The sequence below is a fragment of the Pleuronectes platessa genome, chromosome 6, assembly GCF_947347685.1.
Source record: "Pleuronectes platessa chromosome 6, fPlePla1.1, whole genome shotgun sequence".
Classification (NCBI taxonomy): Eukaryota; Metazoa; Chordata; class Actinopteri; order Pleuronectiformes; family Pleuronectidae; genus Pleuronectes; species Pleuronectes platessa.
Window position 1 is genome coordinate 425,915 of NC_070631.1, and position 24,056 is coordinate 449,970.

The following is a 24,056-nucleotide window of genomic DNA, read 5'->3' on the forward strand; positions in this document are numbered from 1 at the left end:
GAGGTGGAGCTTTTCATGAGGTGATAAAGAAAGAGGCGGAGACAGAGGTCAGAGGTCACGTCCTTTTACTGCTCGACACCAACAGAGACATGAAAACAAGATGAACAGAAAGTGTCTCGACAAACATGACAAACATTAGAAAATGAAGTCAAAACGTCAGACAAAATTATTATTCAATGAATTCCTCAGTTAATCTATGGATTGTTTTTGATTCATTAGTCGTCGACTTGATTTAATCACATCAGAAACATTTTCCAGATCCGGAGACGATCTCCGATTCCTTCAGATCCAAAACCCAGATATTCTCAATTCGTTTATTTCCTTTTACAATTTGTTGAAAAGTGACTGAAACAACTTTAGTCAATGATTTTCAGTGTTTCCTCGTTTCAGCAGCAGAGATGAAGATCTCAGGTGAAACACGCAGATGGAAACAGATGTTTAATGAAACAGATGTTTAATGATCCAGATGTTTAATGAAACAGATGTTTAATGAAACAGATGTTTAATGAAACCTTTTTCTTTCCTGGAGGACACATTTGGCTCGAGGTGTTTTTCTTTCCTCTACATGTTTGAGCTCGTCTCAGACGGGAGGAAGCTGCTGAGCGATGGAAACATGTTGCTGGTTTTTCATGGTGACAGACACACATCAGCTTTTGACTCCGACATGATTCTTTAATAAAAAGGATCTTAAATATTCAAATGTTCCCTTTGATTCAGGCTCAATGTGAAGGACTCATATCGTTTGTCTCCGGAGCCGCGAGGAGCTGGACTCTCTGCTGTTTCCACCAGATCCTCAAACACAATTAAAAATACTGAAGAAGAAAACGAAGGCGACGAAGGTGCAGACGCACAAGCACAAAAGATCCTCAGTCAAACACAAGAGGAAACAAATCTACCTTAAAAAATTACAATATGAATTAAAATGAAGCGATTTCAAATGAAGCAAATCCTCCGTGTGAAGAACAGGACCGGGGGGGGGGGGGGGGGGGGTCGGATTCCGCTCTAGAAACTCGTCTTCACCACGTGGGACGAGCCCTGGATCTACGCTTTGACTGAGAGTTACACGTTTACATATGGCTGCGTATTAATTGGCTAAAACACGAGGATAAAACAAGACTCCGCCTCCAGCTGCAGGACGGTCTCATGCACTAACGACCTCTAGCTCCTCCCCCTCACTGGATGTTTATATCATCATCATCATGTTCTGGACACAGTTCATCAACCTGTTCATCCAGATGCTGACATCTGTTGTGATGTGAAATACACGATGACGTCATGTTGACCACGTGCTGAGCAGGAGCTAGAGGTTGTTATCAAGTCAAGACCGAGTTCAGAGAGCTCCTCCTCCTCCTCCTCCCCCTCCTGTCCTGTCCTCCTCCTCCTCCTCTGCTTCTTCTCCGTCCTTTGTTCAGTGTGTGTCTGTCGTTGTGTAGCCGCCGTCCCAGCGAGGATCCTGAGGCCGTCACACGCCGGCTCCACATCTGTTGGTGAAGAGCTGCTCGACCACGGAGGAGTCGGCCAGCGTGGAGACGTCCCCCAGGTCCCGCTCGTCACAGGCGATTTTGCGGAGCACCCGTCTCATGATCTTACCTTCAGAGAGAGAAGAGGGGAAGAAGGTGAAGAAGAACACATAAAGAGAGATAGTGTGAAAGAGAAGAGGCACGGAGCACTTTCAGAAACTTCTTGATTTGACAGTTTTCTGTTTGTTTTGAGCAGCAGTGAAGCAGCACTCCTCCTCTTCCTCTTCCTCTTCCTCCTCCTCCTCCTCCTCCTCCCTTCATTTCCCTTCCTGTGAACTGACCTGATCGGGTCTTGGGGAGTCCCGGGGCGTTCTGGATGAAGTCCGGTGTGGCGATGGCGCCGATCTTCTCCCTGACTGTGACGACACAGAACACAAAGCACATCAGACTCCAGCTTCCACACAGACACAAGAAGCTCCTCCCCTCACAGGTCTAAGTGGTTGTCACATCTGAGGAGGACCATCGGACCCTCTCTGTTTGAGAAGCTCCTCCTCCCTGAAGACCTCGCTCAGTGGACTCCTCCATGTTCACCTTGTTGTTTGAGTTCTGCCTCCAGCGAGCGGCTGAGCGTCAGTCCGTCGTTGAGCGTCACGAAGCAGTAGAGACTCTCTCCTTTCACAGGATGAGGTCGACCCACCACCGCCGCCTCGGCCACGGCCTCGTGCTCCACCAGCGCCGACTCCACCTCCGCTGTGCTCAGCAGGTGACCTGGAGGAGGAGATGGGATCAGGGTGGACCAGGAGGATCAGACCAGAAGAGGGGTTCTGGGTCAGACTGAACCAGGATCTGTTGGTCTGCACTGAAAACTTTGTCTGATAGTTTGGACCAATCACAGGAGGTAGAGACAGAATTAAACAAAAGAAGAAGAAGAAGAAGAAGAAGCTGCAGTCTTCTTCTCTGACGAAATAATGTTTGAACCACGATGTTGTTCACTTGCTGCATTTAACCTAGTGTTGAGTACTGTAGTACTGTGTAGTACTGCGTAGTACTGCGTAGTACTGTGTAGTACTGTGCAGTACTGTAGTAATGTGCAGTACTGTAGTAATGTGTAGTACTGTAGTAATGTGTAGTACTGTGTAGTACTGTAGTAATGTGTAGTAATGTCTAGTACTGTAGTAATGTGTAGTACTGTGTAGTACTGTAGTAATGTGTAGTATTGTAGTAATGTGTAGTACTGTAGTTATGTGTAGTACTGTAGTTATGTGTAGTACTGTAGTAATGTGTAGTTCTGTAGTAGTACTGTGTAGTGCTTTAGTTATGTGTAGTACTGTGTAGTACTGTGTAGTTCTGTGTAGTTCTGTATAGTACTGTGTAGTAATGTGTAGTAATGTGTAGTACTGTAGTAATGTGTAGTACTTTAGTCATGTGTAGTAATGTGCAGTACTGTTTGGTACTTTAGTAATGTGTAGTACTGTAGTAATGTGTAGTACTGTATAGTACTGTGTAGTAATGTGTAGTACTGTAGTAATGTGTAGTACTGTAGTAATGTGTAGTACTGTAGTAATGTGTAGTTCTGTAGTAGTAATGTGTAGTACTGTGTAGTAATGTGTAGTAATGTGTAGTACTGTAGTAATGTCTAGTACTGTAGTAATGTCTAGTACTGTAGTAATGTCTAGTACTCTAGTAATGTGTAGTACTGTGTAGTACTGTAGTAATGTGTAGTACTGTGTAGTACTGTAGTAATGTCTAGTACTGTAGTAATGTGTAGTACTGTGTAGTACTGTGTAGTACTGTGTAGTACTGTAGTAATGTCTAGTACTGTAGTAATGTGTAGTACTGTGTAGTACTGTAGTACTGTGTAGTACTGTGTAGTAATGTGTAGTACTGTAGTACTGTATAGTACTGTGTAGTACTGTAGTAATGTGTAGTACTGTGTAGTACTGTAGTAATGTGTAGTAATGTGTAGTAATGTCTAGTACTGTAGTAATGTGTAGTACTGTGTAGTACTGTAGTAATGTGTAGTACTGTGTAGTACTGTAGTAATGTCTAGTACTGTAGTAATGTGTAGTACTGTAGTAATGTGTAGTACTGTGTAGTACTGTGTAGTACTGTAGTAATGTCTAGTACTGTAGTAATGTGTAGTACTGTAGTAATGTGTAGTACTGTGTAGTACTGTAGTAATGTGTAGTACTGTGTAGTAATGTGTAGTACTGTAGTACTGTATAGTACTGTGTAGTACTGTAGTAATGTGTAGTACTGTAGTAATGTGTAGTACTGTAGTAATGTGTAGTAATGTGTAGTAATGTCTAGTACTGTAGTAATGTGTAGTAATGTGTAGTAATGTCTAGTACTGTAGTACTGTGTAGTACTGTGTAGTACTGTGCCTGAAGGTGCTGACGCTGGTAGTGGTACCAGCCTCATGTTACCATAGCGACCAGATGAAGGGTACAAACACATCAAACTCATGAAGTTTCAGAAACTTTGATCAAATCAAATCTTTGAGTTCAAACTTAAATCACAGATCCTCTAACGATGAAAGATGAATTCTCTTTTGATCGACTGATTGATTAATTGCCTCTAATTAACCAGTGAAGACCAGTGTGAGGTCAAAGGTCAGGACCGGGTTCTGACCTGAGACGTTCAGCATGTCATCGATCCTCCCAGTGATCCAGTAGTACCCGTCCTGGTCTCGACGGCAACCTGTGGGATGAGAGCGTCATGACTCCTGACAGCCACTAGGGGGAGTGAGAGCAGTGAGGTTCTTCTGCTACAGATAAACAGCTCAGGTCATGTGACTGAGATGTTCTGACTCCTCTCACCGTCTCCAGTGACGTAGTATCCTGGGAACTTCTTGAAGTAAACGGTTTCAAACCTCTGGTGGTTTCCAAACACCGTCCTCATCACTCCGGGCCACGGCTGCTTGAACACCTGTTTGAAGAGCAACACGGACCAGTCAACCTCTGAGACTGGAAACCAGCGGGATCCTGGGAAAACATACTGGTTTAATGATGAAGGTCCTGACCAGGTATCCTTCGCCCGGCCCCTCCAGCTCCTCTCCGGACTCATTCAAGATGGCCGGCACCACTCCGAAGAACGGGAACGTCTGGACGACACAAACAAAACCATTTAAAGAAATGGAAACAACACACAGGAAACGTCTGGTGACATCATGAGGAGCCGGGGAACCGACAGGTCCCAGCTGTCAATCATGACCCAGCTGTCAATCATGACCCAGCAGAGAGAGTCACTCACAGCAGATCCAGGCTTCATGGGTGTTGCTGCAGGAAGAGGAGTCAACACGTGTCCGCCCTGAAAGACACAGGAAAAGGTTTATATCCCAGTGTCATTGAACCGTCTCTCCAGCAGGGGGCGCCACAGCTCCCAGTCTGTCACCTGCTCCCAGTGAGGAAGTGACAGGACAAACGCTCGTCCCTGTCCTTTAACAAAAGACTCTTCACACTCACAGTTTCTGTTTGCCAGAAGGTGTCGACGATGGGACACCTCCTCTCTCCCACCACGTTGTAGTACCAGTGCCAGGCCTCCGGGTTGATGGGCTCCCCCACCGTCCCCAAGACCTTCAGGGAGTCTCGCTTGAACCTGGGGACAGAGACGGAGCGAGAAGGGACAGACACGAGGACTCTTTAAATCTGCCTCCGTGATGTGGACCTGATCAATCCGTTCCCAAAACAAGAGGTCAATAAGAAGACAACCTGACCTTTGACCTCTAGTTACCAACGTCTACTCTGTTCTTCCTGGAGTGAAACTTTGAACTTTCCACACGTTGTTGAAGACTTAACGTTCATTCTAACGATATTCTAATATGTATCACATAGTGTTAATGCTGATTCAAACACACAACGGGACGAGGACTCACTTCTTCACCGGCTCGCTGCCGTACTTCATCAGCAGCCGGATGGCGGTCGGAGCCGTGTAGAACTTGCTCACATGATATTTGTCCACAATCTCCCACATGCGGCTCACGTCCGGGTAGGTGGGCAGGCCCTCGAACTGCAACAGAACAAGGTTCAATGTTCAGTTGAATCCGATCCCGGGTTCCTGTGACTAACGGGTTCTGATTCTGAGATTCACGTTCCATAGGATGAACCATGTGACACGTGAGTCAGCAAAAGATCAGAGGACGTTAGAAACCGATTCTCTGGTATCTGGTCCTCATGACTACACGTGTGGAGCTGCTGGTTTACTCTGACATCACTGGTTTGTACTGGTTTCTGTGAAGGATTACCTCTAGGCTCGTTTGGAGCAGTTAGAGATGAAAGGGTCTTTCCTCTAGTCGCAGTGCATCATGGATGAAATCACAATAGAACAGGAAGTTGAGTCGTCCCACAGCCGGTACTCACCAGCACACTGGTGGCGCCGTTGGCCAGAGGGCCGTAGGTGATGTAGGAGTGTCCGGTGATCCAGCCGATGTCTGCCGTGCACCAGTAAACATCATCGGGCTGGTGGTCGAACACCAGTTTGAAGGTGGTGGCGGTGTAGAGCATGTAGCCGGCGACTGTGTGAAGAACTCCCTGAGAGGACGGAGACAATGTTCCTGAATCTGTGAATCCACAGTGAGCTCAGGTTGTGAGTCGTTGTGTCTCACTTGTGCGTCGTACCTTGGGTTTGCCGGTGGAGCCGCTCGTGTACAGGATGAACAGCGGATCTTCAGACTCGCACCACTCGGGTTCACACTCGTCTGAAGCTCCTCGGGTCAGACTGAGCCAACACAGGTCCACGTCCGGGTTCCACGGGACCTGGGAGGACATTGAATACACAACAAACAGCACGTACACACACAAGACACACAAACATGGAGTCAAACAGAGAGACAGACGGGTAGAGAGGACAAACGTGTCAATACCCAGTTGACCATAATTCTGTCAATCAGAGACTTGACAGAATGTTTCTAACATCTAAACACAAAGTGAAAGAAAGTTAGTTCAACAAACACACAAACGAGCAGAGAGAGAAAGGTCTGGATCCGAGTCACAGTGACAAACACTGAAGGTCATTTACTGTCTGAATAAAGATAAAAACACGTCTGGACCCCCCTGGTGGCTGAGCAGGGTAGGACATGAACCCTCCTACTCCATGTTAGCAGATGGGACGATACATTAATGTTTGTCAAAGATGGTTCATGTCGTTTAAGCTCGATCTCATCATGATGATCTGATGCTTGGTTTTAATTAGTCCTTCTATAAAATGGGCTGCTCTACAGGCTCCGCCCCTCGCACACATGTTCCTGTTTGAACGAGTCGGACCCAACCACCTGCTGCTGCTTCACACACTCACTACAGGACATGAACACACATTTCTTCTGGAGATTTCTTAAGTTGTAGTTTAATCCAGAGAAGATGTGACCAGATAAGGAGAAAACACATAACAACTATAATAACAATAAAGTTATTATTATGTAGTTTAGTTCTGAAGTGAAGGAGCATTTTCATTAAGAAGAGAAAACACTGCAGTCGAGGGTCAGAGGTTAAAACTGAAACAGAACCAGTTCACAACAGAAAACTGTGTTAATCCAACACTTACACACAATTTACATTTTATTCCAATAACTTCAGAAATCATTTAAGAACATGAGACACTTTCCTGATGTAAATATAAATATTTAGTGTGGTTTTTAATTTAATTGCATGTTTTTTGATTGTGTTTCCTTCACCAGCAGCTGGTTCTAATTTCATCTGAATAGAAAAAATATTTTATTCTAAATTCCAGTAAGATTATTTCTCATGTTCGAAAAGTCGTCTGAACTGTAAATAATCAGGAGAATATGAAACTGCTGTTTGGTAAAATCAATAAAGTTGTGACCATTGCATCGTAAATTGTAGTTCAATTTACAATTTGAGGTGAATTGTCCCAACAAGACATTTATTTAAAACAGTTTTTAACAAATAAATGAAAGTTAGGATTAAAGTTTTACTTTCAAACTCGATTTATTGTTTTTACCTTGTTTACAGCAGTAAAATGTAAATTCTGACTGTGGGTGAAACGTTAATAAGCAAACACACAGAGGTTCAGTGGGTTCAGTGGATTCAGTGGAGGGAGGAGAGGGGGATGGAAATACCTGCGGAACAGGATGTGCTTTCTTTATTCTCCCTGTCTGTTTCTCCTGCTGGACAGGAGTGAGGAGAGGAGGAGGAGGAGCAGGAGGAGGAGGAAGGAGAAGTTAATGAGGGAGAGTCGTTATTTAAAAACCCAAAGTGAAAACAAGCAGCGTCCAACTGGTGGAACCAACGGAGAGAAAAGATTTATCAGCTTTAAGGGTTGATTCATTAAAAACATGATAATCACACAGAAAAGACCAAAACTTCTGAATCTCACAGAAAACACACAAACAGAAAAGTTCAAGTTCAGGATCAAACTGTTTGTGGAGAAAAATGAATCTCAGTTTAAATCTTTGTGTTATTGTGAATTATTCCATGAAAAGACCCAGAGCAGCAAAGTGTTGGTAACGACCTACAGACGCATTCTGTCTGTGACCCTACAGACAGTCTGTGAGCCTACAGACTGTCTGTGAGCCTACAGACTGATTCTGTCTGTGAGCCTACAGACTGTCTGTGACCCTACAGACAGGGGAGTGGGAGGGGCTTCAGGCCAAACGCTCTCCTGCTCAATGACCAGCACAAAGGTGGATGTTCCTCCGACTCAACATGAAGTGAACTAAACAGAGCTAACACAGCTAAAATAGCTAAGAGAGCTAACAGAGCTAACAGAGCTAACAGAGCTAACAGAGCTAACAGAGCTAACGTGTAAATGTCCCAGGTCCAGTTAGTCTGAGACGCTCATTGATGGTTCTGGTCTGAAACCACCAGCTTGTTGTGTCCCTGCTGCTGAGAGACGTCCACATGTTGACATGCTGGTGGAGGAGGTGACCTCACACAGAACAGATGTTTCATTAGGTTTCACGATGGGATGATTGACACATGACAGACTCAACTGACTGGTTTCTAACTTGTTGTTTACCTGCAGATCAGGACAGGCTCGTTTGGCCGGAGGAGACTGAGACGTGTCCTCTGCCTCTTTGGACAAGTGTCTCAGCATGATACACTTGTCCAACAGGAAACCCCTGCAGAGACAGACACATGGACAAGAGTCTCTTATCACTGTTTCAGCAGGTACAACTCTGATCTTCAAAACAGGGGAACTCTGTTAAAATGCTGCTAAAGCTTAACAAACATATGGTTAATAATAATAAGCACAAGGAATAACAATATTTTGTAATTGCCACAATTAGACACATGTCATAATGGTGTTATCGTTTTTCCACACGTTCTTGCTTTGTGTACAATGTGTTTTAATGTTGTTTGTCTGATGTAACTTAAAGTTACAGGTTGTGATTGGTACATGTGACTCTACCTGTGTGTGTGTGTGTGTGTGTGTGTGTGTGTGTGTGTGTGTGTGTGTGTGTGTGTGTGTGTGTGTGTAGCTTACTTGTCTCTGCACTTCTGCAGTGCTTCGTCAGCTAAGACCTTCAGGTTGATCAGCTTGTCTCCTCGATAGAACCCGTCTGAGCGATGGAGATTCAAAACGTGATGAAGCAAAATTAAACACTGACAGAACAATGCACTCAAAAGAAATCTAGATATTATATGAATGACACTTTATCATTTTAAATCAAAGTCTGAGAACCATACAAACAATATAAGACATGTAAGTTAAGTGTGTGTGTGTGTTTCCTAATCACAGACCATTAGCCCAGTGGATTAAACAGGTTTCCTCCCCCAGACTCTAGATAATAAGACTGTACTGGTCCCAGTCTGCGAAGTGTCTCTGACCAGTTCAGCCCTGGTGGACGAGCAGTGATCAGCTCCACCCGGGTCTTGTTGCTTGTTTTATCACAGTTTGGATGAAGCCGAAACATAACCGGATTCTTGGGCCTGTAGGAAATCATGCTAAGCTAACTTTAGCATGATTGAGACCTAATATGTAATATTTTAACATATTTAAGGCCTTACCAGCAGAAACCCTGCCTTTCCCAGGATGCATTGCATGGCGGTGATGAAGCTAACCAGCTAGCGAGCTAACGAGCTAGCCATCCTGTCGGTTAAGCTGCGGAAATTATGTTGGAATATTCAGAAAAATAATTCCTGACTTGATACGTGAACGTGAACGATGTCACAACAACAACAACTCAACAAGTCGCTGAAAGTTTATGAACACGAGCTGCTGATGTCATCGCTCATAAACCAATGAGCATTTTACAATCAGCTCTAAATACAAGATTTTACAGTGAACTTGTCAAAACACTATCTGACCTTTTTATGATTACCATATTAAATATATATATTTATATATATATATTCATATTATTTATCCGTCTGTCATTCCTGATCCGTTTCCTTCGATCCTCATTTTTAGTAAATGTTGTAAAGTGTTAAATCCAACATGTTGTTCACACAGGACGAGGTGAAGAAGCTGAACCAGCTGAGGTCAGAACCAGTGGGTCCTCGAGGTCCTGATGGATTCATGTGATTATTGATATGATCTGCAGATGGAAGGTGTTTCCTCCACTGACCTGCGGTGATGAGCAGTGAACACTCAGAGTCCATGATCCTCTCACACAGAGACTCAGCAGAGAAACCTGCGAACTGGACACAACAGAGTTAACACCGTCCTGCACAGGCTGACATGACGTCTGTCACGTGTTCACATGTTCACGTGTCCATGTGTTGACATGTTCACATGTTGACATGTTCATGTAGACGCACCACGATGGAGTGGACGGCTCCGATCCGGACACAGGCCAACATGGCCACCACCAGCTCCACCACCATGGGCATGTAGATGGACACACGGTCGCCCTTCTTCACGCCTGCAGAAGAAACACACAAACACACACACAGGACTTTCACTGACTCAGACACACACACGAGTTACACACAATCAATCAGGAAATATAATAAACTAAAACACAGGATTCTACAAAGACAAAGCTCCTCTGTGGATTAGTGAGTCACGATGAGTCGGTTTCATCAGGTCAGTGTCTGCAGGGATTCGACCAATCCCCTCGGGGCATTGACGTGTGGGGGGGGGGGGGGGGGGGGGGGTCACCTACCCTGAGACTTCAGGACGTTGGCGAAGCGGCAGACGCTCTGCAGCAGCTCCCTGTACGTCACCGTCAGCTCATCCCCCGGCTCGTTCCCTTCCCTGAGGGGACAGAACCACACATGAAGACCCAGCTCCTCCGTCCTCATATGAGTTAGAGAACACTTATTATTATTAATAATAATCAGGAGATGGTTGTTTCCTCTTATTCAAAACGTGCTCTCACGCTGAGCTCATTAAACATTGAGTTGAGTGTCAGTCCCACGACTCAGGAGCTCAGAGACGAGCAGGAGGACACTGAGAGACGAGCAGGAGGACACAGAGACGAGCAGGAGGACACTGAGAGACGAGCAGGAGGACACTGAGAGACGAGCAGGAGGACACTGAGACGAGCAGGAGGACACTGAGACGAGCAGGAGGACACTGAGAGACGAGCAGGAGGACACTTAGAGACGAGCAGGAGGACACTGAGAGACGAGCAGGAGGACACTGAGAGACGAGCAGGAGGACACTGAGACGAGCAGGAGGACACTGAGAGACGAGCAGGAGGACACTTAGAGACGAGCAGGAGGACACTTAGAGACGAGCAGGAGGACACTTAGAGACGAGCAGGAGGACACTTAGAGACGAGCAGGAGGACACTGAGAGACGAGCAGGAGGACACTGAGAGACGAGCAGGAGGACACTGAGAGACGAGCAGGAGGACACTTAGAGACGAGCAGGAGGACACTTAGAGACGAGCAGGAGGACACTGAGAGACGAGCAGGAGGACACTGAGAGACGAGCAGGAGGACACTGAGAGACGAGCAGGAGGACACTGAGAGACGAGCAGGAGGACACTTAGAGACGAGCAGGAGGACACTTAGAGACGAGCAGGAGGACACTGAGAGACGAGCAGGAGGACACTTAGAGACGAGCAGGAGGACACTTAGAGACGAGCAGGAGGACACTGAGAGACGAGCAGGAGGACACAGAGAGACGAGCAGGAGGAGGACACTGAGAGACGAGCAGGAGGAGGACACTGAGAGACGAGCAGCAGGACACTGAGAGACGAGCAGGAGGACACTGAGAGACGAGCAGGAGGACACTGAGAGACGAGCAGGAGGACACTGAGACGAGCAGGAGGACACTGAGAGACGAGCAGGAGGACACTGAGAGACGAGCAGGAGGACACTGAGAGACGAGCAGGAGGACACTTAGAGACGAGCAGGAGGACACTTAGAGACGAGCAGGAGGACACTGAGAGACGAGCAGGAGGACACTGAGACGAGCAGGAGGACACTGAGAGACGAGCAGGAGGACACAGAGACGAGCAGGAGGACACTGAGACGAGCAGGAGGACACTGAGACGAGCAGGAGGACACTGAGAGACGAGCAGGAGGACACTGAGAGACGAGCAGGAGGACACAGAGAGACGAGCAGGAGGACACTGAGAGACGAGCAGGAGGACACTTAGAGACGAGCAGGAGGACACTGAGAGACGAGCAGGAGGACACTGAGAGACGAGCAGGAGGACACTGAGAGACGAGCAGGAGGACACTGAGAGACGAGCAGGAGGACACTGAGAGACGAGCAGGAGGACACTTAGAGACGAGCAGGAGGACACTTAGAGACGAGCAGCAGGACACTGAGAGACGAGCAGGAGGACACTGAGAGACGAGCAGGAGGACACTGAGAGACGAGCAGGAGGACACTGAGACGAGCAGGAGGACACTGAGAGACGAGCAGGAGGACACTTAGAGACGAGCAGGAGGACACTGAGAGACGAGCAGGAGGACACAGAGAGACGAGCAGGAGGAGGACACTGAGAGACGAGCAGGAGGAGGACACTGAGAGACGAGCAGCAGGACACTGAGAGACGAGCAGGAGGACACTGAGAGACGAGCAGGAGGACACTGAGACGAGCAGGAGGACACTGAGAGACGAGCAGGAGGACACTGAGAGACGAGCAGGAGGACACTGAGAGACGAGCAGGAGGACACTTAGAGACGAGCAGGAGGACACTTAGAGACGAGCAGGAGGACACTGAGAGACGAGCAGGAGGACACTGAGACGAGCAGGAGGACACTGAGAGACGAGCAGGAGGACACTGAGAGACGAGCAGGAGGACACTGAGACGAGCAGGAGGACACTGAGAGACGAGCAGGAGGACACTGAGAGACGAGCAGGAGGACACTGAGAGACGAGCAGGAGGACACAGAGAGACGAGCAGGAGGACACTGAGAGACGAGCAGGAGGACACTTAGAGACGAGCAGGAGGACACTGAGAGACGAGCAGGAGGACACTGAGAGACGAGCAGGAGGACACTGAGAGACGAGCAGGAGGAGGACACTGAGAGACGAGCAGCAGGACACTGAGAGACGAGCAGGAGGACACTGAGAGACGAGCAGGAGGACACTGAGAGACGAGCAGGAGGACACTGAGAGACGAGCAGGAGGACACTGAGAGACGAGCAGGAGGACACTTAGAGACGAGCAGGAGGACACAGAGACGAGCAGGAGGACACTTAGAGACGAGCAGGAGGACACAGAGACGAGCAGGACACTGAGAGACGAGCAGGAGGACACTTAGAGACGAGCAGGAGGACACTTAGAGACGAGCAGGAGGACACAGAGACGAGCAGGAGGACACTTAGAGACGAGCAGGAGGACACAGAGACGAGCAGGACACTGAGAGACGAGCAGGAGGACACAGAGACGAGCAGGAGGACACTTAGAGACGAGCAGGAGGACACTTAGAGACGAGCAGGAGGACACTTCACGCTGTCACGACTCATTCACGTCTCTGTCTGTTCCCCAGATAATGGTTTTAATGTGAAGTTCTTACTCGTGTGTGTCTGTGTGTGTGTGTGTGTCTGTGTGTGTGTGTGTGTGTCTGTGTGTGTGTGGAAATAAAAAGTTCACTCAGTTCCTCAAACGTCCAGGAATATTCTGTTGTGAAAATCCAGAAAGTTGAAACGTGTAGAGTTTCACAACTGAGCTGAAGTTTAACAAACGTCCCTTCAACCAGAGTGGGGACATGTCCGTCTTGTTTCTGTGTCGTGGGGACATGTCCGTCTTGTTTCTGTGTCGTGGGGACATGTCTGTCTTGTTTGTGTGTCGTGGGGACATGTCCGTCTTGTTTGTGTGTCGTGGGGACATGTCCGTCTTGTTTGTGTGTCGTGGGGACATGTCCGTCTTGTTTGTGTGTCGTGGGGACATGTCCGTCTTGTTTGTGTGTCGTGGGGACATGTCCATCTTGTTTCTGTGTCGTGGGGACACGATCACAAACCATGAGATGAGATTGTTCCTGTGAGTCGGACACATCATGTGACTCTCAGCTGAAAGGATCCTTTATATAAAATAATCCTTAGAGATGATTTCACTTGTTTCATGAACGGTTCTTATCTTTATCCTAGAATGAGACCTTTATATGTACAGACTATATTTAAATACTTTATATTTAAATGCTTTATATTTACAGACTCTGTCGAATCAGGAGCGGCTTCAGCTGCAACATGACACTTCACCACTAGATGTCACTACATTCTACACACTGAACCTTCAACTGAGGTCAAATCCAGACAAACAGTCATGTTTTTCTGAACCTTCTCTCGTTTATTCATCAAATGGGCCACACACACACACACACACACACACACACACACACACACACACACACACACACACACACACACACACACACACACACACACACACACACACACACACACACACACACACACACACACAACTTGCTATTGAATTCCAGCCAAATACAAAAAGCCTTTGAGAGAAACAGAGACTAAGATCTTCCTGGTTCAGCAGCCGCGAGGGGAAAGTCTTTCTGCTCACGCTTGAGCTGGAGTGGTGTGTGTGTTTGTGCGTGTGTGTGTTTGTGCGTGTGTGTGCGCCTAATGTTTCTTTAAGAGAGTATTTTTGGAGCTGGTAGTGGCGAGCCTGCGGCGCTGAAAGGTCTCTGTGACCCAGTTGGGATTTGCATTCAGTGAATCCCGACACGAGGATAAAGCTCTGACCTTCATGATCACAACACGATATCTGAGCTGTTGTGTTGTTCACATCGCGGCCGTCACACAAAGCACACCAGACAAACGATGGTGGCCCGTTGGTGTGAGTGGAAACATCGGACTGTAAGACGACGGGTCACTGACATGTCAGAATCTAGTTTGTCAGAATTAACGCGGGAAGATTAATTTGTGGAATTAACAATATACAGAGAAGAGATTTTCAGGTCATTCAGAAATTGGGGATTTCTTCCCTGTGATTAATAAGATAAAAAGTTTGAATCATTTGACAGCCCTGGTAAAACCCCTCCCACCAATTCTACATGCTAGTGAGAGTCTCCTCACACGGAGGCTCTAGTGTTAAACACATCACTGCTGCTACGGTCACATGGAGCGTCCACAGCATCTGAGACGAAGCTCGAGAAGACACGTCCTCACAGCCGGGGACAGATCTGAAGTGAGTGTTTCTCATGTTAAGAAGCAGCAGCAGCACATTGTCCAGGTGGGACTCGAACCTCCTCCCACAGCTCTGTGCAGCCTGTAGCAGGAAACCTGCTGCTGTGTGGTTCAGCTGTGATGAAGCTGCTGCAGGTGACACACGTGTTGACACAGGACTCAGTTTGTGGAAGAACAGTAAGAACGTGATCTCTCTGCAGGTTCTCTGGAAGGTTCTCTGGGAGGTTCTCTGCAGGTTCTCTGCAGGTTCTCTGGAGGTTCTCTGCAGGTTCTCTGCAGGTGGAGCTACAGCAGCTGATACAGATTCAAATCTGACTTCGAGCTACACCAGCTCTTTTTGAATAAATGTGTTTCAGGTCAAACTGGATCTTTTGCAACATGTGGTGAAGCTCAGAGGAAACCAGTTGTGAAATGAACATCTGGGGATTTGTCACTTTATTACATCACAGTGTAACTTTACTTCATGTTCTGGGAGGAGACGCTCGTTCTGTCTCATGACATCTGTCCCTCTCTGTCTTTGTCTCGTCCCGTTTGTTGTGACATTGGTAAAGGACGCCTGGAGACATTTGATTTACAGCCCCCCCCACGCAGCAGTGAGGTCGTTAACTTGGACTCGAGCGGTGACGACTCAGACTTTGACTCGGACTCAACTCTGATGGCATCTTACTTGGACTTTGGAGACTGGGTCATAATAGTTTAACTCAATAGGTGGATGGTTATATTACACAGATATGACCTCGTTGTCTCTGGTAATTTGACTCCATCTTTAACCTTTAATCTGTCGTCACATTAAGAAAGCGTCTGAAGGAACACAGTGACCTGCTGCACTCTGTTATCAGGCCACTCCCACACAAGCTCTGCAAATACAACTGATAAGAACGTCTCATAGTAATTTATGACTTTCACACGAAACGTTTAAATCTATGACTCTTTTTAAATCAGCAGCATGATTTAACTATGGAATGATCACTGTGATGAGTTTGTGTTGCTGCACTCATCTTGTGTGTCTGTTTGACCTTTAGTCTTTGTGACTTTACATTTATTCAGATTGTATTTGTCTGGTTGTCGACCGACTTCCCCTCGAGGATCAAACGACTTCTATGGTCTCGTAATTATTTCAACTAAATCTTTTCTTTCACTGTTGTATGCATGTAAAACATGTTTCATGTAAATCACCCTAAACTGCAGTTTATGCTATAACAAATGCAAAATACATACAATTATTTATTGACTAATATTGTAGAAATATAACTGATGTTTCTTATGTGACAATGTGACATTTCATTTACTCTCAAGCATTTGAACGAATGTGTGGAGTTCCTGCTTGAAAATGACTTTTAATAAGTAACCAATGATCACACTGTTCAGTTTTCCTTCTTCTCCCTGAAGAGACTTTATTACTCTGGACTACGGTTGAAATGATTTCATCAACCACTTTCCCTGTCTGTCCCTCCCCCCCCCACACCATTGTGAGATGACTGTTGCATTCAATCACACCAGCTCCCTGAAGAGCCTCGGCCTAGAAGCCGGTGCAGAGTTCACGTCAGTGACACAAAGATGAAGAGGCAGAAAAGCTCCAGGGAAAGAACTCGAGAGTGAAAGTGGCTCAAAGAGGAGGATGAAGAAAAGAAGCAAGTTCAAAATGTTTTCACCAAATAACATCAGACAAGAAAACATGTGAGCAGGATTGTGTCCAAGAAGAAAATGATGCTGCAGATCTGTTGACACGTGCTTTTGAAATCTAACATAGAAAACTGACTCCATATTTACTGCCTCTCCAATAGTCATGATTCAAAGATTTCACTTATTTACCCTGATATTTATAAAAGAGAAGAGAGAGAGAGAGAGAGAGAGAGAGAGAGAGAGAAACGAACAAGAGGAGGAATGTGAGAGAACGGGAAAGACAATGGAGAGAGGACAACTGAAGCTCCATTCACGATCAGTGAGTTAAGGGGGGGGGGGGGGGGTGAATACAAAGAGCAAGTACACACACATACACACGTACACACACGTACACACACGTACACACACACTCACCAGTAGAAGGCCACTCTGTCGCCCAGCTTCCTCTCGTGCACGTTGCGGTCCAGCAGGTTGTAGCTGATGTTGGTCGAGGCTCCTTCCATACACTTCACAAAGATCTCTCCTTTGGTCACGTCGAAGTTGTACTCGAGGAACGGACCCGTGTGCTTGGTCTTCCAGAAGAAGTCTTTGGCGATGTCTCCCCAGAACTCTGCAGGACAGAGAGCGGCGAGAGAGCGGTCAGAGAGCAGTGAGAGAACGTTGAGAGAGCGGTGAGAGAGCGGTGAGAGAGCGGTCAGAGAACGTTGAGAGAGCGGTGAGAGAGCGATCAGAGAGCGGTGAGAGAGCGGTGAGAGAACGATTAGAGAGCGGCGAGAGAGCGGTCAGAGAGCAGTGAGAGAACGTTGAGAGAGCGATCAGAGAGCGGTGAGAGAGCGGCGAGAGAGCGGTCAGAGAGCGGTGAGAGAACGATTAGAGAGCGATCAGAGAGCGGTGAGAGAGCAGTCAGAGAGCGAGGAGAGAGCGATCAGAGAGCAGTGAGAGAACGATCAGAGAGCGGTCAGAGAGCGATCAGAGAGCAATCAGAGAGCGATTAGAGAGCGATCAGAGAGCGGTGAGAGAGCGTTGAAAGAGCGGTCAGAGAGCGGTGAGAGAGCGATTAGAGAGCGGTGAGAGAGCGTTGAAAGAGCAGTCAGAGAGCGGTGAGAGAGCGGTCAGAGAGCGGTGAGAGAGCGATTAGAGAGCGATCAGAGAGCGGTGAGAGAGCAGTCAGAGAGCGAGGAGAGAGCGATCAGAGAGCGATCAGAGAACGATTAGAGAGCGGTCAGAGAGCGGTCAGAGAGCGATCAGAGAGCGATCAGAGAACGATTAGAGAGCGGTCAGAGAGCGATCAGAGAGCAATCAGAGAGCGATTAGAGAGCGATCAGAGAGCGGTGAGAGAGCGTTGAAAGAGCGGTCAGAGAGCGGTGAGAGAGCGATTAGAGAGCGGTGAGAGAGCGTTGAAAGAGCGGTCAGAGAGCGGTGAGAGAGCGGTCAGAGAGCGGTGAGAGAACGATTAGAGAGCGATCAGAGAGCGGTGAGAGAGCAGTCAGAGAGCGAGGAGAGAGCGATCAGAGAGCAGTGAGAGAACGATCAGAGAACGGTGAGAGAGCGGTCAGAGAGCGGTGAGAGAGCGATTAGAGAGCGATCAGAGAGCGGTGAGAGAGCAGTCAGAGAGCAGTGAGAGAACGATCAGAGAACGGTGAGAGAGCGATCAGAGAGCGATCAGAGAACGATTAGAGAGCGGTCAGAGAGCGATCAGAGAGCAATCAGAGAGCGATTAGAGAGCGATCAGAGAGCGGTGAGAGAGCGTTGAAAGAGCGGTCAGAGAGCGGTGAGAGAGCGATTAGAGAGCGGTGAGAGAGCGTTGAAAGAGCGGTCAGAGAGCGGTGAGAGAGCGGTCAGAGAGCGGTGAGAGAGCGATTAGAGAGCGGTCAGAGAACGGTGAGAGAGCGATCAGAGAGCGGTGAGAGAGCGTTGAAAGAGCGGTCAGAGAGCGGTCAGAGAGCGGTGAGAGAGCGTTGAAAGAGCGGTCAGAGAGCGGTGAGAGAGCGATTAGAGAGCGGTCAGAGAACGGTGAGAGAGCGATCAGAGAGCGGTGAGAGAGCGGTCAGAGAGTGGTGAGAGAGCGATTAGAGAGCGGTCAGAGAGCGGTGAGAGAGCGATTAGAGAGCGGTGAGAGAGCATTGAAAGAGCGGTCAGAGAGCGGTGAGAGAGCGATCAGAGAGCAGTGAGAGAACGATCAGAGAACGGTGAGAGAGCGATCAGAGAGCGATCAGAGAACGATTAGAGAGCGGTCAGAGAGCGATCAGAGAGCAATCAGAGAGCGATTAGAGAGCGATCAGAGAGCGGTGAGAGAGCGTTGAAAGAGCGGTCAGAGAGCGGTGAGAGAGCGATTAGAGAGCGGTGAGAGAGCGTTGAAAGAGCGGTCAGAGAGCGGTGAGAGAGCGGTCAGAGAGCGGTGAGAGAGCGATTAGAGAGCGGTCAGAGAACGGTGAGAGAGCGATCAGAGAGCGGTGAGAGAGCGTTGAAAGAGCGGTCAGAGAGCGGTCAGAGAGCGGTGAGAGAGCGGTGAGAGAGCGTTGAAAGAGCGGTCAGAGAGCAGTGAGAGAGCGATTAGAGAGCGGTCAGAGAACGGTGAGAGAGCGATCAGAGAGCGGTGAGAGAGCGGTCAGAGAGTGGTGAGAGAGCGATTAGAGAGCGGTCAGAGAGCGGTGAGAGAGCGATTAGAGAGCGGTGAGAGAGCATTGAAAGAGCGGTCAGAGAGCGGTGAGAGAGCGGTCAGAGAGCGGTGAGAGAGCGTTGAAAGAGCGGTCAGAGAGCGGTCAGAGAGCGATTAGAGAGCGGTCAGAGAACGGTGAGAGAGCGATCAGAGAGCGGTGAGAGAGCGTTGAAAGAGCGGTCAGAGAGCGGTGAGAGAGCGGTCAGAGAGCGGTGAGAGAGCGTTGAAAGAGCGGTCAGAGACCGGTGAGAGAGCGATTAGAGAGCGGTCAGAGAACGGTGAGAGAGCGATCAGAGAGCGGTGAGAGAGCGGTCAGAGAGTGATGAGAGAGCGATTAGAGAGCGGTCAGAGAGCGATCAGAGAGCGGTGAGAGAGCGTTGAAAGAGCGGTCAGAGAGCGGTCAGAGAGCGGTGAGAGAGCGTTGAAAGAGCGGTCAGAGAGCGGTCAGAGAGCGGTGAGAGAGCGTTGAAAGAGCGGTCAGAGAGCGGTGAGAGAGCGGTCAGAGAACGGTGAGAGAGCGATCAGAGAGCGGTGAGAGAGCGGTCAGAGAGTGGTGAGAGAGCGATTAGAGAGCGGTCAGAGAGCGGTGAGAGAGCGGCGAGAGAGCGATCAGAGAGCGGTCAGAGAGCAATCAGAGAGCAGTGAGAGAGCGATTAGAGAGCGGTCAGAGAGCGGTGAGAGAGCGATCAGAGAGCGGTGAGAGAACGTTGAAAGAGCGGTCAGAGAGCGGTGAGAGAGCGGTCAGAGAGCGGTGAGAGAGCGTTGAAAGAGCGGTCAGAGACCGGTGAGAGAGCGATTAGAGAGCGGTCAGAGAACGGTGAGAGAGCGATCAGAGAGCGGTGAGAGAGCGGTCAGAGAGTGATGAGAGAGCGATTAGAGAGCGGTCAGAGAGCGATCAGAGAGCGGTGAGAGAGCGTTGAAAGAGCGGTCAGAGAGCGGTCAGAGAGCGGTGAGAGAGCGTTGAAAGAGCAGTCAGAGAGCGGTGAGAGAGCGATTAGAGAGCGGTCAGAGAACGGTGAGAGAGCGATCAGAGAGCGGTGAGAGAGCGGTCAGAGAGTGGTGAGAGAGCGATTAGAGAGCGGTCAGAGAGCGGCGAGAGAGCGTTGAAAGAGCAGTCAGAGAGCGGTGAGAGAGCGATTAGAGAGCGGTCAGAGAACGGTGAGAGAGCGATCAGAGAGCGGTGAGAGAGCGGTCAGAGAGTGGTGAGAGAGCGATTAGAGAGCGGTCAGAGAGCGGCGAGAGAGCGGCGAGAGAGCGATCAGAGAGCGGTCAGAGAGCAATCAGAGAGCGGTGAGAGAGCGATTAGAGAGCGGTGAGAGAGCGGTGAGAGAGCGGTGAGAGAACGTTGAAAGAGCGGTCAGAGAGCGGTGAGAGAGCGATCAGAGAGCGATCAGAGAGCGGTCAGAGAACGGTGAGAGAGCGGTCAGAGAGCGGGGAGAGAGCGTTGAAAGAGCGGTCAGAGACCGGTGAGAGAGCGATTAGAGAGCGGTCAGAGAACGGTGTGAGAGCGATCAGAGAGCGGTGAGAGAGCGGTCAGAGAGTGATGAGAGAGCGATTAGAGAGCGGTCAGAGAGCGATCAGAGAGCGGTGAGAGAGCGTTGAAAGAGCGGTCAGAGAGCGGTGAGAGAGCGTTGAAAGAGCAGTCAGAGAGCGGTGAGAGAGCGATTAGAGAGCGGTCAGAGAACGGTGAGAGAGCGATCAGAGAGCGGTGAGAGAGCGGTCAGAGAGTGGTGAGAGAGCGATTAGAGAGCGGTCAGAGAGCGGCGAGAGAGCGGCGAGAGAGCGATCAGAGAGCGGTCAGAGAGCAATCAGAGAGCGGTGAGAGAGCGATTAGAGAGCGGTGAGAGAGCGATCAGAGAGCGGTGAGAGAACGTTGAAAGAGCGGTCAGAGAGCGGTGAGAGAGCGATCAGAGAGCGATCAGAGAGCGGTGAGAGAGCGGTCAGAGAGTGGTGAGAGAGCGATTAGAGAGCGGTCAGAGAGCGGCGAGAGAGCGTTGAAAGAGCAGTCAGAGAGCGGTGAGAGAGCGATTAGAGAGCGGTCAGAGAACGGTGAGAGAGCGATCAGAGAGCGGTGAGAGAGCGGTCAGAGAGTGGTGAGAGAGCGATTAGAGAGCGGTCAGAGAGCGGCGAGAGAGCGTTGAAAGAGCAGTCAGAGAGCGGTGAGAGAGCGATTAGAGAGCGGTCAGAGAACGGTGAGAGAGCGATCAGAGAGCGGTGAGAGAGCGGTCAGAGAGTGGTGAGAGAGCGATTAGAGAGCGGTCAGAGAGCGGCGAGAGAGCGGCGAGAGAGCGATCAGAGAGCGGTCAGAGAGCAATCAGAGAGCGGTGAGAGAGCGATTAGAGAGCGGTGAGAGAGCGGTGAGAGAGCGGTGAGAGAACGTTGAAAGAGCGGTCAGAGAGCGGTGAGAGAGCGATCAGAGAGCGATCAGAGAGCGGTCAGAGAACGGTGAGAGAGCGGTCAGAGAGCGGGGAGAGAGCGTTGAAAGAGCGGTCAGAGACCGGTGAGAGAGCGATTAGAGAGCGGTCAGAGAACGGTGTGAGAGCGATCAGAGAGCGGTGAGAGAGCGGTCAGAGAGTGATGAGAGAGCGATTAGAGAGCGGTCAGAGAGCGATCAGAGAGCGGTGAGAGAGCGTTGAAAGAGCGGTCAGAGAGCGGTGAGAGAGCGTTGAAAGAGCAGTCAGAGAGCGGTGAGAGAGCGATTAGAGAGCGGTCAGAGAACGGTGAGAGAGCGATCAGAGAGCGGTGAGAGAGCGGTCAGAGAGTGGTGAGAGAGCGATTAGAGAGCGGTCAGAGAGCGGCGAGAGAGCGGCGAGAGAGCGATCAGAGAGCGGTCAGAGAGCAATCAGAGAACGGTGAGAGAGCGATCAGAGAGCGGTCAGAGAGCGTTGAGAGAGTGGTGAGTGAATGATTAGAGAGCGGTCAGAGAGCGGCGAGAGGGTGAAACCATGAAAACGTGAATAACGTGGAGACGTGCACGAGGCTGTTGCTGATGACACACAAACAGCAAAGTGTGTGTGTGTGTTAGTGTGAAGCTTCTTACACACTGAACTGGATGTGATTTGTAAAGTGATGTTGATCAAGAACATAAATATAAACTGCCACTAACAGAAAGTGCTGAGTCAGGTTTCCTCTCGTTAGAACACTCACTCAGCATCGACACATTTAAACCGTTTATTCCTTTTTTAATGAAATTTGAATGTAATGTGAGAAATTTGTCCCTCACACTCAGTACTGGTTTCTGCACAGGTCACTGGTTTGAACAGAGATGACCTTTAAATGACCTGCCCCCCCCCCTCCAGAGCAGGGTCACGCTGCGTGCAGGTTAACGTGCACGTTTAGTGACAGAGGATGCTGTGATGTTGTGTTCATGCAGCCTGATGGTCTCAGGAAGGTTCTGCTGTCACTTCCCAACTGGGAGTCACACCTCTAACCAGTGCCCGCTTCGTGCTCCCGGCTAACAGGTCATGTTATCCCCGTGCGGGTTGACAGGGGGACGGGTCAGGCTGTGTGGATGTAGCCGGAGAGCTCGCTCCGGGGCCGGGCAGGGACTCACCGTCGGGCCGCTCGATGGAGCTCGCGTACAGCTCCTTGTACCGGTCGAAGCTGGAGACGTGCGCCTCCTTCTTCAGGTCCTCGGACCCGTGGAAGACGTCCTCCTTCGGGGCTTTGTCTGGAATCATGTCGGTGCCTTTTCACCACGATGAGAGACCGATCAGCTGCCGGAGCAGAGCTCCGACACCCGGACACTTCCCCCCCCTCGAGCGGCACAATGAAGCGGTGCAGCTAGCACGATGCTAGCAGCACAGCTCATCCACACTTCCGGCTTCTGCAGCGCGATTTCACTTCAAACTCCGCGTGCAGCGCAGTGAAGTCCGGGTCGGTTCTGCTGCAGCTCCGGGTCAGTGTGTTCTGGTCTGGAGCTGAAGTCCTGCACGCGCACACGCGCGCACACACACAGACACACACACACACACACACACAGACTCACACACACGGTGCCCCGCTAAGCTAACAGGCTAAGCTAGCTCAGTGCAGCTGCAGCGGAGGAGCAGGACGGAGACGAGCTGCTGCTTTAACAAAGAGAGATGCTGGCGGAGGAGCAGTTTCCAGTCCGGACTGGGAGGTTACTGGGAGGTGACTGGTGCTGTTTCCTGGTGTTTCACAGGACCTGGCTGTCCCCGCTGCTGCTGCTTCTTCTTCTTTGTCTCAACTCCAGCAGCAGCCAATCACAGCTCAGGGGGCGTTCAAGTACCGCTGGTAAAACTCTGAATTCACATATTGTTGCGTTCAGGTTTATCCAGTAAAAGTTAAAGTTAACATGTCAGGAAACACAAAACAGAATCTATAAAATATCTTTGTGCCAGTCTTCACTTGGTTCTGCAGCTTGGATGAAGGAAATTAAATTAAACATATCAAAGTCACCATAACAGTGATTCTTCAAGAGTTTACAAATGTAAACAATTCAATCCATTGCGTCACACACACACACACACACACACACAGTAAAAATATGGCAAATCCATTGAGAAAGATTTTCTTAGATTTTCTTAATACTCATAATTTGTTTTCAGTTCAGTTTGTGTTACAGTTTTTGTTTACTACTTCAATGTAATTGAAATTATCTTTAAAGCATCTCTTGATTGACAGCTGTGGTTTCAAAGTTCTTAAAGGAGACGAGTCAGTGAAGAAGAAACTGAAAATAAACACGATTCTGTGTTGACGAGGAAATTCAGTTTTATTATTTTGTACGAAGCTTGATTCCAGAAAATGGATTAAATCAGATTTGAACAAACATCAGAG

The 24,056-nt window shown here is 49.0% G+C and overlaps 1 protein-coding gene across 3 annotated transcripts; it reads right to left on the reverse strand.

Annotated features, from left to right (window-relative positions):
- Nucleotides 1-48: 48 nt before the first annotated feature.
- acss2 (acyl-CoA synthetase short chain family member 2) lies at nucleotides 49-23,477 on the reverse strand. Of its 3 annotated transcripts, none has more exons than XM_053424208.1 (19): nucleotides 22,810-23,477; nucleotides 17,012-17,207; nucleotides 10,525-10,616; nucleotides 10,178-10,281; nucleotides 9,985-10,057; nucleotides 8,901-8,976; nucleotides 8,433-8,535; nucleotides 7,534-7,578; nucleotides 6,077-6,214; nucleotides 5,819-5,989; nucleotides 5,335-5,468; nucleotides 4,925-5,057; nucleotides 4,713-4,769; nucleotides 4,483-4,563; nucleotides 4,280-4,388; nucleotides 4,092-4,160; nucleotides 2,052-2,228; nucleotides 1,802-1,876; nucleotides 49-1,590 (listed from the first exon to the last, which is right to left on the reverse strand). In XM_053424208.1, exons 1-19 carry the CDS (start codon nucleotides 22,934-22,936, stop codon nucleotides 1,463-1,465), a joined length of 2,088 nt encoding a protein of 695 aa, XP_053280183.1. In that variant the 5' UTR covers nucleotides 22,937-23,477; the 3' UTR covers nucleotides 49-1,462. The 3 variants fall into 3 exon arrangements, with proteins under 3 accessions (XP_053280183.1, XP_053280182.1, XP_053280184.1); XM_053424207.1 differs by having other exon boundaries at nucleotides 7,534-7,581; XM_053424209.1 differs by lacking the exon at nucleotides 7,534-7,578.
- Between the last annotated feature and the right edge of the window lie 579 nt (nucleotides 23,478-24,056).

Coding starts and splice junctions, on each gene's coding strand:
- acss2 (XM_053424207.1), bottom strand. CDS start 22,936: ATGATTCCAGACAAAGCCCCGAAGGAGGACGTCTTCCACGGGTCCGAG. Junction 7,582..8,432: donor GAGCCTGTCCTGATCTGCAG/GTAAACAACAAG, acceptor ACTCCTGTCCAG/CAGGAGAAACAGACAGGGAG. Junction 6,215..7,533: donor AAGCACATCCTGTTCCGCAG/GTATTTCCATCC, acceptor ATGTCCTCCCAG/GTCCCGTGGAACCCGGACGT.